Here is a 15,094-nt window from a genome sequence, read left to right on the forward strand (position 1 = left end):
AGGTAGCAGGGCTTTAGCAACCCAGGTCCTATATGACTTCGGGGTCTGGGCAGGACCCCAGACCTGAAGGGACTGGGTACTAGGGAAGGTCTTAGCCACAAGAACAATGCAGAGTGCTAAGTGTCACAGAAACAGTGATCGGCAGTGGACTGACTCGCTGGGTGCTGCTTCCCCCAAGTCACTGAACAAGTGCTCTTACATTCTGCTTTCTCTCCCCACAGCAACCTTTCCCCTTTCCAATTCATTAAGAAAAAGAGTAGGGAAATGCACAATTATCAAGGGCATACTATTTGAAAGCATTTCTAGCGTGTAATTTTTGGTGATCTTCTAAACAACCCTATAAAACAGGTAGTTTTATTTTTCTCATTTAGATAAAATTGAAGTTAACAGCAGTAACGTGCCCCAAATCACACAGCTGCTAAGTATCTGAGTTGTGATTTTAACCTGGGTCTATAGTACATAGTAACACTCAATAAATACTTGTTGAGTGAGAGGAGGGAGGGAGGGAGGGAAGGAAGGACAAGGTCAGGGATCTTCCAAGTGCACCAGGTTGTTTTTAGGATGGTTTAAGGCTGTGGTTCTTGATAATGGCTGCTCATTGGACTACTTACAAAAAACCAGAAACAAACAAACAAACAAACAAACAAACAAAAAACAAATTGCCTATCCTTCACTGAATCAGAAGCTATGCTCAGGCATTGTTTTTATTTTTTTTTAATGTCCCAGATTATTCTTATGTGTAGCAAGGGTTGAGAATCACTGGTCTTTGGAAGGACTGGGATTTGTTTCTCCTTGTTGGACTTAGATGTGGAGAGCTTGTAAGTGGCTGTTAAGTGGCTCCTGCTCTTAGGGAGAGTAGGCTGGGCGGCAGTGACCTTGGCCTTTGAATAAGGTTTGTGCCACTCAGACTACTGTTGCTCTGGCCTCACTTGTCAGCCTGCTGGAATGTAGCTTGTTTGCCTGCCGCACCCTCTGACTACTATCATCTGCCTAGTCCTGGACTTGGCAGCATGAATTCCTTCCATCTTCCTGACAGCAGCAAATCCAGAACTGTCAGCAGCCTACTGGGATGCTACCTAAATTTCTCCTTTCTCAACCCTCTTCTGGCCCAGAATTCCCAGCTCCCCCTGAACTCACTGCCACCCAGTAATCCACCTCCACCAGCAAAGAGCTCTCCCTTGTTCTCTTTTGCTTCCTCTCAGAGCATAACAGTCTTTATGTGTTTCTACTTAGTCTTCTATCTGTGACAAAGAGGGATATTGTGAAAATCAATTGCTTAGGTCAAGGAGAAAGTATTGATTCAGCTAACAGTGCTGATGCTTCAAGTGAGTCAGAAGGTGAGAAAGATAAAAATGACTGGCATTTCAGGGGCCTACTCTGCCACTTCTGTGATACATGCTTGAGAAATGAGCTCCCAAGAATCTTCCCTCCTGTCCAATTTTTGTGGTCTCTTGGGGCTGCCATTTTACTATCAATCCCACTTACCCTTACCCTCCTCTGTGCTACTGTAGTGCTCTGGGAATTCCTCCAGAACTGCACATACTGTAGTGTTGGCATAATGCACACACACACATGTACACGCACAAACCAAACTTGATCTCCCTAAGGGCGGAGAATTATGAAGTATGTTTTGCTCTCTGTCCCTATTTCCCAGATCAGGTCCTGGCATAGAGCTGGTATTAATGAGTGTAAGTTACATATGAACAGTAGATAAAGCATTTCACCAAATGTCTTCACAACTATTATTTTATATAGGACCCATGGTAACCTTATAAAATAGTGTTCAAGAATTCACATACACATTTGACAGAGAAAGCAGCTGATGGATTTGAGCCCAGAACTGCTGATTCTATAGCAGAATATACTCTATGACAAAAGCATTCTATGTCACCACTCTCTATAATGAAGTAATAATACCAGCAACTCTTAACCCAATAGACCATGCACGTCTTCTCAAATTGCATTCCTCCTTTGGCTTTAGGAAACCTCTTGCTCCTAATTTTCTTTCCAGGTCACCTTTTACTGATTCACTTTCATTTCCTTGGGTTCTAAACATTGAAGTATCCCAGAGTTTGGTCTTTGGATCTCTTCTTTTCTCAGTTAGCATTATGTACTTGATTTCATCTAGTCTTATGGCTTAAAATACCATATATCAGCTGATGACTTCTAAACTCTTTGTACTTTTTTTTTTTAGTATAGTTGACACACCATGTTACATTAGCTTCAAGTATACAACATAGTGATTCAACACCTCTGTATATTACGCTATGCTCAGCACAAGTATACCTACCATCTGTCACTTTATAACACCATTACAATATCATTGACTATATTCCCTGTGCTGTGCCTTTTATTCCCATGACTTATTCATTCCATAACTGGAAGTCTGTACCTCTCACTCCCCTTCACCCATTTTGCCCTTCCTTCTGCTCCCATTCCCTCTGGCAGCCACCAGTTTGTTCTTTGTATTTATAGGTATGATTCTGTTTTCTGTTTGTTTACCCATTTGTTTTGTTTTTTAGATTCCACATATGGATGAAATTGTGTGGTATTTTGATGACTCTTAAATGTATGTCTTTACCCAGATCTCTTCGCTCAACTCCTAAATCATATATTCAATCACTTACTCAGCATCTTGGTTTTGATATCTAATAGGCATATGAAATGGTTTGTCTAAAACCTAACTTATAATTTTTAATCCCCAGAATTACTTTTCCCACAGTCTCTCCTGTATCTATAAAAGGTAATTTCATCCATCTCCTTTGACCTGTCTCATCTTTTTTTTTAATTTTTTTTTTAACGTTTATTTATTTTTGAGACAGAGAGAGACAGAGCATGAACGGGGGAGGGTCAGAGAGAGGGAGACACAGAATCTGAAACAGGCTCCAGGCTCTGAGCTATCAGCACAGAGCCCGACGTGGGGCTTGAACTCACAGACCACGAGATCATGACCTGAGCCGAAGTCGGCCACTTAACCGACTGAGCCACCCAGACGCCCCTGACCTGTCTCATCTTTGAAATCATCTTTGATTCCTCTTTCTTGTCCAACAGCCCATCCATTAACATACCTCATTGACCCTATGATAAAAATATGTACAGATTTCTTATCACCCTCATCACTTTTACCTCTATCTCCTTAGCCCAAAACACCCTATGACTCCCCTGGATTCTTGAAATAACCTCCTAACTGATAGTCCCAGTTCTGCTGTTGCCTCCCTGGCTCTTCTACATATATACTCACTACAATTTATTCTGTCTACCCTTAAAAGCCAGAGTGATCCTCTGAAATTAAAACCATATGGTGATAGTTCTCTGCTCAGAATCTCTCAGTGGCTTCTCATCTCACTCAGAGGAACAAATATACAAAGTCTTTACAGTGATCTGCAAGGCCCTACCTCCATCATATGTCCCTTACTTTCAGCCCTTTTGACCTCTTCTTTGCTACCCTTTCCCTTGATTACCCTCTTCAGCTATACTGGCCTCCTTGCTGTTCCATGCATTCACCAAGTATACTCTTGCTTCAAGATGTTCACCATTGCTAGCCTCTACCTAGAATACTCTTCCCAGGCATTCTCATGGCTCACTTCTTCTCTTTATTTCCCTGCTCATTGTTACCTTACCAGTAATTATTTCCCTGACCATCCTTATATAAGATGGCAATTTCTCACATTAGCATTTCTAGCTCCTCTTTCTGCTTATGTTTCTCCTTCTGACTTCCTGAATATTTTTTACTGTCTTCTCCTATTAGAACATAAATTCCAGGGGAGCAGGATTTTATTACCGGTTGTTCATTGCTGAATTTCTGGTGCCTAAAACAATGTCTGGCACGTAAAACATTCTCAGATCATTGCTGAATTCATTAATTCAACAAATATTTATTGAGCATCTACTATAATAAGAGCTACCATCTTTTGAAGGTCACCCATGATTCAGATAGCTTAAAGTACTTCTCACATGTTATTGTATTTATTTGTTAGAACAGCCATGAAAAGTCATCATTAATACCTACAATTTATGAAAGAGGATATTTGAGCTCAGGGAATTAAAATAGCTTGGCAAAAGAAGGAGAAGGAGAAGAAATTTTAAGGAAGGAAGGAAGGAAGGAAGGAAGGAAGGAAGGAAGGAAGGAAGGAAGGAAGGAAGGAAGGAGGAGGGAGGAAGGAAATAAGGAAATAGCTTGGCTCAGATTATGTAGGAAAACAGTGGCAAAGTTGGCTCTAGAATCCACATTTTCTCATCCCTACACTCCAGACCCTAAGCATGGTGCTAGATACTAAAATTCATGGGCAGAAATCCCTGCCCTCAAGGTGTCCATGGTCTAATAGAAGAAGCAAACAGATGAACAGCAGAATATATGGTGGGTCAGTGATAGAGAAAAGCACAGGATATCATGGAAATCCAAAGAAGAATAATCCAACCCAACTCTGAGTGGAGAGAAAATGGGGATAATATAGAAAAAGGAAAGGCAAGAAAAGCTTTCTGAAGATGTGTAGGCTCAAATAGTTAGGGATGAATAGCAGTGATACAAAGAAATGGAGTAATGGGAAATGCTTGCTTGATAAACTCTAAACTACCAATAATTTAAACCAATAAAAGTTTATCTTCCATTTACATAGCTTTCCAATATGAATGCTCCTGCTCAGAGGGCAGCTTTCCCATAGTTGGTGATTTGGATGGTGCTTGAATTTGAGGGACTCTGGGCAAATATTTTTAATGGGACTTCTGTCTATATAAACAAGTTGATTAACAAAATTACAAAACGCATGGGAAAACTTAGACGGAGAAGGTCACAGATATGGCGGCTGTCAGGATGGGAAAACTGATAACCATACCTGCAGCTCTGATGTGTGCATCTATAAGTGTACATGCAGCCAAAGAAGAAGAATTGAAAAAGCAGCTAGTAAAACCAGAGCAGCTCCCCATATATACCACACCACCTCTGCAGTCTAAATATGTTGAAGAGCAGCCTGGTCATTTACAAATGGGCTTTGCATCCATCCGCAAAACAACTGGTCATTATATTGGCTGGTGTAAGGGTGTTTATGTCTTTGTGAAAAATGGGATAATGGATACAGTACAATTCGGAAAAGATGCGTATGTCTATCTGAAGAATCCACCTAGAGATTTTCTTCCGAAAATTGGAGTGATTACAGTTTCAGGATTAGCAGGCTTGTTTTCAGCAAGAAAAGGTTCCAGGTTTAAGAAAATTGCTTATCCCCTGGGACTGGCTACTTTAGGAGCAACTGTTTGCTACCCAGTTCAGTCAATAATAATTGCAAAGGTAACTGGGAAAAAGGCATATACTACAAGCCAGCAAATTTATGAAGCAGTTAAATCATTGTGGACAAAAAACAACAAAAAAGAGTCACTCCCTAAACCTAAAGAAAGAACTAAGATAGAAAACTCTGGTGAAATAGAAATATCTGCAAAAACAACTCACAACCTGAAATTTTCAGTGCCTTTGTCAACAGAACTCATCTTTGAAACAAAGACAGAATCGGAATCTACCTCAGGTGCTACACAGTTTATGCCTGACCCCAAGCTCATGGATCACGGGCAGTCCCATCCAGAAGATATAGATATGTACAGCACTAGAAGCTGAAATAGTCTGCATAGAGAACTACAAGATGTGTGAAGTTGAAAATAATGATGAAAAAATCATGTAAAGGGTAACTGTGATACATAGAATATAACCTAAACCAAGTTTTTCCCATACATCTTCTAATGTAATGTACAGTTTGACTAATCACATAAGTGATTAAAACACAAACTGAATTCAATTCAAACAATATTAAATGATTGACGAAGAGGCAGAAGTAGAAGTATTGGGATGCATTTAATGATTTTTAGTGGTGTTTAATAGACTAAAAAACACTGATGAGACTAAAATCTGAGCAAATATGCATGTGGGCACATAAATATTTATACAGATACACATATATATTTGTTTTACCTTTTTGAAACTAATGTCAGCTAAATTAGAATATTGTGTGGAAGGATGTGTTCCCCACTTTTTCATTTACCAGAGCTGGAATAAAATATTCATATTTTATGACAAAAAAAAAAAATTACAAAACGCATGTAAAAAATTATGAAAGTCACTGTGACTATTGAAATGTAGTGATTTATTGAAGAAGATTTAGAGTAACATGGAGAAAAGAGGTAGCTGTATGATTTTTTATTCTCTAATCACTGTATATGAAGACCCTTCATAATATCTCAATACCATCTCTTTGTGTTATTGTCAAATATGTGGTTCCTGCTTAATTTCATCTCTCTGACTTTAGGAAAAAAAAAAGAGCAACCTGTTATTAACCACAATGCTGTTACTCTTAAGAACCTATTTATATTGAAACAAAACGGACATTTTGCCTCTGCAGTTCTACAATACAATGTATCCAATGCTGGTTGCACTGGTAGTCATGACACTGCATTGTCCATCATGAATGATGGCTTTTAGGGAATCTCTCAAAGGCTGCTTTTGCGCTTTGTTGGTGATGACCAAAAATGCAAATCCTTCTCAGATATGCAGAAAAATGTGACCAATAATTTGCGTTATAGTCATGTCTTCTTTTTGAAATTTTACACTATAAAATTTCTATTCTCTTAAACTCTTCACAATAAAAATTGTCTTCTCTTGAACTCTTTAGGCCATAATCATTACATGCCTAGAATGTGAACTCTTTCAATGTTGACCGCATCCCTGACTTCAACATAGAACTCAAGCAAGGAAAGTAGGCTAGAGTCTGTGGGCAGAGTAAAAGGAGTCATTTCATTGCTGCAAGGAAGTCCATCCCTCAACTAACACAGCTTTAAAACAACCTGAAAGCAAGTGAAACCACAGATAAGAAGGGTCCATTGACATTGTGAAGTTCTCAAAAGTTCTCAGACAAGACCGGTATGGCCACCCTTAGAGGACTGCTGGATAGACACTGGCATTGAGCCTATGTGGAGATGAATGACTGCCCTGAGTGCCAACAACAGAAAGTGCATAGGATAAAGAGAGAGTTGACACAGGAACGCATACCCCTGAGGTAACATACCATACACCAAAAGTTAGCAGTGGACAATAAGTAGCTTAGAGCCCTGAACTTGTCCTGTCATATATCCAATGTCAGTACCACTCTGGAAACACAATCCCATATAATCCCCTAAAAGAGGTATTCCAGCCAGTGGAAATGATCCTTTCACTATACTAACTTCTGAAACCAGGATACTACCCAAATCCCAAGTGTAAGTCTTTAGGCATAAGTCCCAGAGTTCCCTTGGGCCTCTGGTCCACCATTTGGTCTACACACCGGCTAGAGGCAGGAGCAAAGCTCCTTAGTCTGTGGAGCCCAGTGCAAAATCAGAGTGTGGGTCTCTTGTTAAAAAATTATTAAGAATTCTAAGATAATGACAGCAGAACCATAAACCAAACACAGGGCCCTTATAAGCACAAAGCCCATGCGTCTGCACAGCTCACATGCCCATGAAGCCAGCCTGACCTTGAGAGAGGGTCAGAGATCAACCCCAAGAAAGAAAAATGGGGACTAGTTTAAGCTCAGGTCACCCTGCCCAGACAACTGCCAGCCTTGCTGGTGCCAGGCACTGAGGGGGTTGGCAGTTGGAATTCTGGACATAGGTGAGATTAGCTAGAATATCAATAAATCCATGGATACTTAGCATTATGAATGAATGAATAAGAGTGAGTGAGTCAATGAACGAATGAAGATATATTTGCTTCTTCCTATATCTGTTATTCTATCACATTTAGGCCTAGTTTACTTAAATAAAAAAATAGCAATTAGCCTTGGATCCCTATCTTATAGCAAAACAAATTCCAGGTGGATTCATATATCTAAGTATAAAAGGCAAAACTTTAATACCTTTAAAAGAAAAAAACAGGAGAATATCATCATGAACTCAGAGTAAAGGTACATTTCTTAAAGAAGGCATAAAAGTGAACACCATAAAGGAAAATATTAAAAAATTAATTGTGATGAATTAAAACTTCTGTCTAATAAGACTCCCCAAATAAAGTGAAAATTTAAGTCACGGATGTAGAAAATAGTTACAGAACATGTAACTGTCCAAGGGTAATGTATGTTATGTACACATGCCAACATATTTAAAAACCTACAACCCAATAAGAAAAAAGACAACCCAACAGAAAAATGAAAAAATAATAAGGAGCAAATAGTTCACAAAAATGAAGCTGTAGGGTTGTTATGAAAGGTTGCTAATTTTCACTGACCATCAGAGGGATGTACATTAAAGCCATAATTTTATGTCATCCAAATGACAACAGTTAGGAAGGCTTACAATAGCAGGTATTGGGGAAGACATGGAGTGAGGGGAAGTCATCTGCTGGGGGCAGGGGGTAAATTGATATAACCACTTTGTAAAGTAATGCAGCATATTTAGTAATGGTGGAGAAGCTTATAGCTTACTAGCCACCCATTGTATTTCTAGAGAATGTCATACACATGCACAATAGACAGATTTTTTATCACAGCATTATTCACAATAACAGAAAATTGGAAACCATGGGAGCATAGGTACATTTGGTTAAGTCATATAAATAGCATACTGTACAGAAGTTGAAATACATGAACTAGAGGGACGCCTGGGTGGCTCAGTCAGTTAAGTGTCCCACTTCAGCTCAGGTCATGATCTTGCAGTTTGTGAGTTTGAGCCCCGTGTCGGGCTCTGTGCTGACAGCTCAGAGCCCGGAGCCTACTTCAGATTCTGTGTCTCCCTCTGTCTCTACACCTCCCCTGCTCATGCTCTGTCTGTCTCTCTCAAAAATAAAATAAACATTAACAACAACCAAAAAAAAATACATGAACTAGAGCTACAGTTATCAGCATGGCTAAATTCTAAAAACATAGGGGAGTAAAGCCTGCTGCAAGTTGACAAGTTTATGTACAATTCTAAAATGCACAAAATAATGTTCTATTTTGCTTATTATGTATACACACATGTAATAATATAAAAAAAAGCCATGGGAATGATAAACACAAATTTTTAGGGGAGTGTTTACTTCTGTTATAGAAGGGAGAGTATTGGGTTAAAACATGGGAGGTTTTTCTTTTAAAGGCTTATTTATTTTTGAGAGAGAGAGAGTGTAAGTAGGGAAAGGGCAGAGAAAGGGAGACAGAAGATCTGAAGCAGGCTCCACACTGACAGCAGTGACTCGATGTGGGGCTCAAACTCACAAACTGTGAGATCATGACCTAAACTAAAGTCAGACACTCAACCAACTGAGCCTCCCAGGTGCCCCTAAAACATGGGAGTTTTAATTCATATCTGTAATGTTTTATTTCTTTGAAAAGTATAAAGCATATGGCAAAATGTTAAGAATTGATAGTGTGCCATTCTCTGTACTACTCTCTGTACATTCTCTTAGTCTTTGTACTAGTTGATATATTTGAAATATTTAAAAATTAAATATTCAAAGGTTTAAATAATGGCATTCACCTCATCTATAAAGCATCAGTCTAAAGCAGAACGTGGTGAGTGTCCTTCCATTGACCTGTTGGGGATATTGTTATTGTTGAACTTATACTGACTATTACAGTTTGATTATCTACCTGCTGCACTAGTCCAGAGAGTTCTTTGAGGGCAAGTTCCATATCTCACTCTTTTCTGTATCTTCAGCCTAAAACAGAGTTAGTTGAATAAATATTACTAAATAATTGTTTTATGATGAATGAATCAACCAGTGTAATTCCTAGGAAAGATTGCAAAGCTCTTTCCTCCCTTTCCCTGGCTTCTGCTTATACTCTGTAACCCCTCCTCCAGGCTCTCCTCCTTCTCCGTAAGCAGCTGCAGTTATTTTAATTGGAAAAAAAAATGTTAAAGAAAAATTTGAGGGTGCTTTTAAATATTTCTGTAAGAAAATGGCCCTTGTGATTGAAAGCCATTAACTGGTTGTAATGTAACTTTTAAAATACATTTGTTATCTGAAGCAAAGCAATTTTGTCTGTTGCTATTAACACTAGAGTTTTGAATACATTAGGATTTATGGCTTCTTTCTTTCCAAGCAAGGGAGTTGAATCACCTTGAGATAGAAGTAAATAGTTGGCACCGTTACATACTGGACAAGTGACACCGATGGCCAAGAAATTCAGTGTATAGGGTGCATCCCACCCTAAATCCAAAGTACAGTTCTGCCAGCATTGCAGCATTGGCCAAGTTGTAGACTCTTTTTTTTTTTTATTTTTTTAAGGTTATTTATCTATTGTGAGAGAGAAAGAGAGTTTGAGCTGGGGAGGGGCAGAGAGAGGGAGAGAGAAAATCCCAAGCAGGCTCTGCACTGTCAGAGCAGAGCCTGATTCAGGGCTTGAACTCATGAACCATGAGATCATGACCTGAGCCAAGATCAGGAGTCTGTTGCTTAACTGAATGAGCCAGTTAAGGCACCCCTAGATTCTTTTTTTTTTTAAATGTTTATCTACTTTTGAGAGAGAGATAGAGACAGAGCACAAGCAGGGGAGGGGCAGAGAGAGAGGGAGACACAGAATGTGAAGCAGGCTCCAGGCTCTGAGCTGTCAGCACAGAGCCCAACTGATGCAAGGCTCAAACCCACAAACCGTGAGATCATGACTTGAGGCGAAGTCGGACACTTAACCAACTGAGCCACCCAGGTGCCCCTACTAAGTTACAGATTCTTAAGGAATCCTGGGAAACTAGCTTTCAACAGGAAATCAAGAATAGGGAACAGCTTGTGAAGAGAAGGGAAATCAAGGCAGATATCACAGGGCCTAATGACCCAGACTGGTCTGTTTTGTTTTCTATTGCAAGAAACAAGGGAAGGTCGGCTCCAATTAAAGAGCCAGGGTCAGGGCATTTACCTATGAGGGCTCAGTCTGGCAAGGTAATAATAATAGTTAACAACGAATAGCTTTCAGCTACCTTAGATTTGCTGCATGATTTGCTGGAGGTTTTATACTTGTTATCTCCTGTTCCTCACAGTATTCTTTCCATTTGTCTTTCCATTTCACTGATGAAGACTCAGATTTAAGGAGGTTAAAAGTTTTTCTGAGAGTCATGCAGCCAGAAGCAAAGCCAAAATTTAAATCTAAGACTGCCAGTCTCCCTGTTTTTTTTTTTTAATTATACCAAATTTAACAAACTGGCACACAAAACTATCTAATAAGAGATAGCCTGTGAAGAAGAGCTAACGCAAGGTATGGAGCACACAGGGGAAGTCTCCTCATAGGGCGCCAGGCCCTGGCCTTCACATCCGTCAGCCCATCTGTCTCTCTACTACTCCAGAAATGAAGTCAGATGCATGTGGGCAAGATGTGGGTTCAAAGCCCAACTGCAACATTACCATACAGCATGACTACTTAGCAAAAAATTTTGTAACAGTGGCTTAAAATATATAAGTTGATATCCCTCATAACTCAGATATTTTCCTGTCAAAGCCCAGGGCAAGGGGAGAGGCACAGAGGGGCACATTCATTCTGCTGAGGAGCTCTGGGAAGCTTGGAAGAGGAGGAAGGATGTGCACTAGGCTTGAAGCGTGAATAGAGCTCTATAATTAGGCAGTGCAGCCCCAGGAAACACAGGCCTGACTCTGAATCCTCACTTTCCTCTGTAATAGCCATGTGCTCTTGTACATGCCACCTAATTATTCTGAGCCCTATTTACTTTTTAAATTAAAGCAATAACAGTAGATATCACTTACTGAATGCTATATATACATTATCTGATGTAATCCTTACTGATCCCTTGAGGTCGGTGCTATTTTTGTCCTCTAAGATTCCTTTACCTTCCAGATCTGTAGTGCACTAATCTCCAGGACAATGGTTGTCACCATCTGGGAGTAATGTGATTTGAGAGGCAGTGGGGGAGGGGGTGCCGAGTGGGCATCAGAGAAAAACAAGGCTGTTTGTGGAATCAGAAAGACATTGAGAGACAACACAAGTTCACATCATACTCAGAAATTCATGCTTCTGCCACGTCACCCAGAGTTTTAAGAGCAGTGGCTTAGAAACAAGAGCCATGTATTATAGCTACACTAGTAATAACCTCATGCTTTCATGCAACACTTTTCCACATGGTATCTCATTTTATCTTAATAGTCTTTAAGGCAAGATGAAAGAAACCTAAAACATTACTGTATGCTCTTAGGCAGGTCACTTCCCCCTCTCTGAGCCTCTGTACAGTGCCTGACCAAAATGCAATCATATTCAATAAATGTTTAATGTAATAACATAAAATTCAGAGATGCTATTGCAATCAAGTTGGATAATATGGAGAGTGTCTTATAAGCTATGTTTCACCCATTTATAGTAAGTGTCAAATTGGCTCTTATCTAGGATTGTGGTTCATTTCTGGAAGGATCTTATCTGGGATAAGGGAGCCTGGTAAAGGAAGTAATTTTGCTAAGATCTTGACAGGCTTTCAAGTATGCTGGGGTTCAAGACTGATTTTCAATCCCAAAAGTGAGGAGAAGTGGTGGCAGGGAAAAGGAATTGTAGTCCAAATTAGGAAACTGAGGCATATGTCCAGTTGTGGGACTGAGTATAGATAGGGAAGCATGCTGCTTAGGGCTGCAAGACCAATTACTGAATTACTCATCATCTGTCTACTGATGATCCTTGGTCTGTCTTTCCATGTTTCTGCTCCCAATCAAGAGCTCAGCAATTCATTTGAGGCTCAGTTCTCAATATACCTAATTTTGTCAGGCTTCTCTACCTCTGGGCTAGACTGGTTTTAGGCAAATGCCAAGCACGTTGTTCCTGCTCTGAGCCAAGTCCCAGCAGCCTGTCTCTCTGGGAGGTGTCTGCAGCATGGGCTAAATTTACTATTCCTCTCTGGGAGTCTTAAATAGTACATAGTGGCCTTTTCATCTACCCATACAGCATTATTAATACATCCTCAGAGCTTAGGATCAGATGGATGGAAATCTGTGAAGCTGAAAGGAGAAAAGAAACTTACCTTCACTGAACATCTGCTGGGTCCCAAACACTAAGCCAGGTACCTTCCATCCTCAGTGGGAGTTTGCCATATTTGCTGGTGTCCCAACCCCTTTTGATACTCTCCTTCATTAGTCCTTCCACCTCACAGTAAGAGTTGTAAGAGTCACTTCCCTAGCCACTCCCACAGCTGGGGCACAGGTATGTGATGTAAGCTCCTCCAATCAGAAGCACCCCCACAGAAAATCAGTTCCAAGATGGGCAACTGTGAAGCCTTGGCAGTAGAGGTAACCTTGAGTTCCTGGCCTGGGAATGTCCTAAGTGCTGGCAGCATAGTAGTTGGAATAAAGTTGAATTGGTGGCATGGAAGTGGCAGGAATGCTAACTGTAGCATCCGGTACTTAGTGGTAAGGGTGGCAGCTGTGATTTTTTCATCAGACTAGTTCCGTAGCATGGCTTTGGGCATGGAGCTTAGCCTCCAACCTGGTTTTCTGGACCTTCCGTTCAGTCTTTGAGATACTAAGCTTCCTTTAATAAGTTCCTTTTATGCTTAATCAATGAGTTTGTTTCTGTTACTGACAACTAAGAACTGATACCCATCCATTATCTCAGTTGCTCCCCATATGTCCTAGTAGGAAGGCATTACTATACCCATTTCCACATATGGAAACGGTCTCAGAGACTAAAGAACTCACCCAAAGTTTCACATCCAGGGATTTATCTAATTCCAATGCCTATAACCTTTTCTCTGTAGCACACTCTCCCCTACCTTGGAGCTCACTGCATCAGCATTCCTTCTTCCTCCACTCAGAAGCTGGAGGACATTGGGGAGTTGGAAGAGAGGTCATGGGCAGGAGAGGGGAGTACTCTCATCCCCTCTATATCTGCCTTGTGTGTTTTCCAAGAATGTGAATATGTATACCCTTTTTTTATCCACTTGCTTTTGTCCTCTGATCCCAACCTCCCCTGAGAAGATTTCATTGACCACCCTATCTAATTAACTCCTCCCTGCCCCTCCCACTTTGTATCATATCACTCTACTTTGTCTCCTTCATATCTGATATTATCTGATATTATCCTGCTCATTTCCTTGGTCACTTGATGTTCTTCTACTTCACACCAGAATGTGACCTCCATAAGGCAAAGCTTTTTGTGCCCAAGCATGTATCCTTATGCCTAGTACAGTGGCTAGCAGTTAGTAGATGCTGAAGAAATGTTTGTTGAATGAATGAATGAATGAATGAGAAAACAAGTAGATAAATTATTTGGAATCAATTTTCAATCTATACAGTTGAAAGAACTTGGCTTTGGAATTAGACAAAAACCAAGTTTAAGTCTATATTTCCCAATGTATTATTTGTGTGACTGGGAGAATTATGTAGTGTCCCTGATCTTTTTTTTTTTTCTCATCTTTATAATAGAGATAGTAATTCATCCCTCATAATGCCATCATAGGGGTAAGTACAATAAAGTGTTGTGCCTCAACATTTCACTTTAGTTTCTCCTACTTGCTCAACAATTCTGGTCAAAAGTACCACAATTGAGATAAGTTGGTCTTTTCCATAAATGGCTTGGATAATAAAACACAGTAACTTCCCTTCAATTCTCTTCACATATAGTTAGTATTAGTTGCTTTTGCACAGAAGCCAAAGAATCTCACCAGAGAAGCTCTTCTTCCCAGATACGAACACAGCAGTCCTAACTCCTTATGTTTTTGCTTACCATACCAGTCTGTATTGACCAGTCATTTCTCTGAAAAACTGGAGTAAAAGATAAGACAGCTGATTTTATTACCAACTCTGAAACTGATGTCTGTCTCACCTCTGCTCTCTGGACCTCAGATTTTTTAAATCTCTAAAATGACAGGTTTGGACCAAAACACTTGTTAAACCTCCCCAAATCTTAATACGGTATGACTTTGTTTACATATTTCTGCCCAGATTTTCAAAACTCCTGAGAAAAAAGCTTTTGGACCATGTTATGTTTTGGCTATACATACCAAGATGTAATGAGATGGACTTAAAATTGTGGTAGGTGGGCTGAGGTAAAACAGAGGAGAATGGGAAGGATCCTTGGCATAATTGCAATATAAAAACAACAATGAGGTACACAAATTGTAGAATTGTGTCAAAAGCACACACCATGTGGCATGGCTGGTATGGTCTGGCCAGGAGACCAGAAAG

At 40.0% G+C, this 15,094-nt stretch overlaps 2 protein-coding genes across 9 annotated transcripts in view; both read left to right on the top strand.

Annotated features, from left to right (window-relative positions):
* Positions 1 to 15,094, top strand: part of LOC131504751 (BEN domain-containing protein 5) — a 1,495,810-nt gene that overhangs the window by 1,044,838 nt on the left and 435,878 nt on the right. The window lies entirely within an intron of this gene.
* On the top strand, positions 4,769 to 6,052 carry LOC131504753 (MICOS complex subunit MIC27). Its single transcript, XM_058717445.1, has one exon. It carries the CDS (start codon positions 4,796 to 4,798, stop codon positions 5,600 to 5,602), a length of 807 nt encoding a protein of 268 aa, XP_058573428.1. The 5' UTR covers positions 4,769 to 4,795; the 3' UTR covers positions 5,603 to 6,052.

The sequence above is a fragment of the Neofelis nebulosa genome, chromosome 2 (assembly GCF_028018385.1).
Source record: "Neofelis nebulosa isolate mNeoNeb1 chromosome 2, mNeoNeb1.pri, whole genome shotgun sequence".
NCBI classification, from domain to species: Eukaryota; Metazoa; Chordata; class Mammalia; order Carnivora; family Felidae; genus Neofelis; species Neofelis nebulosa.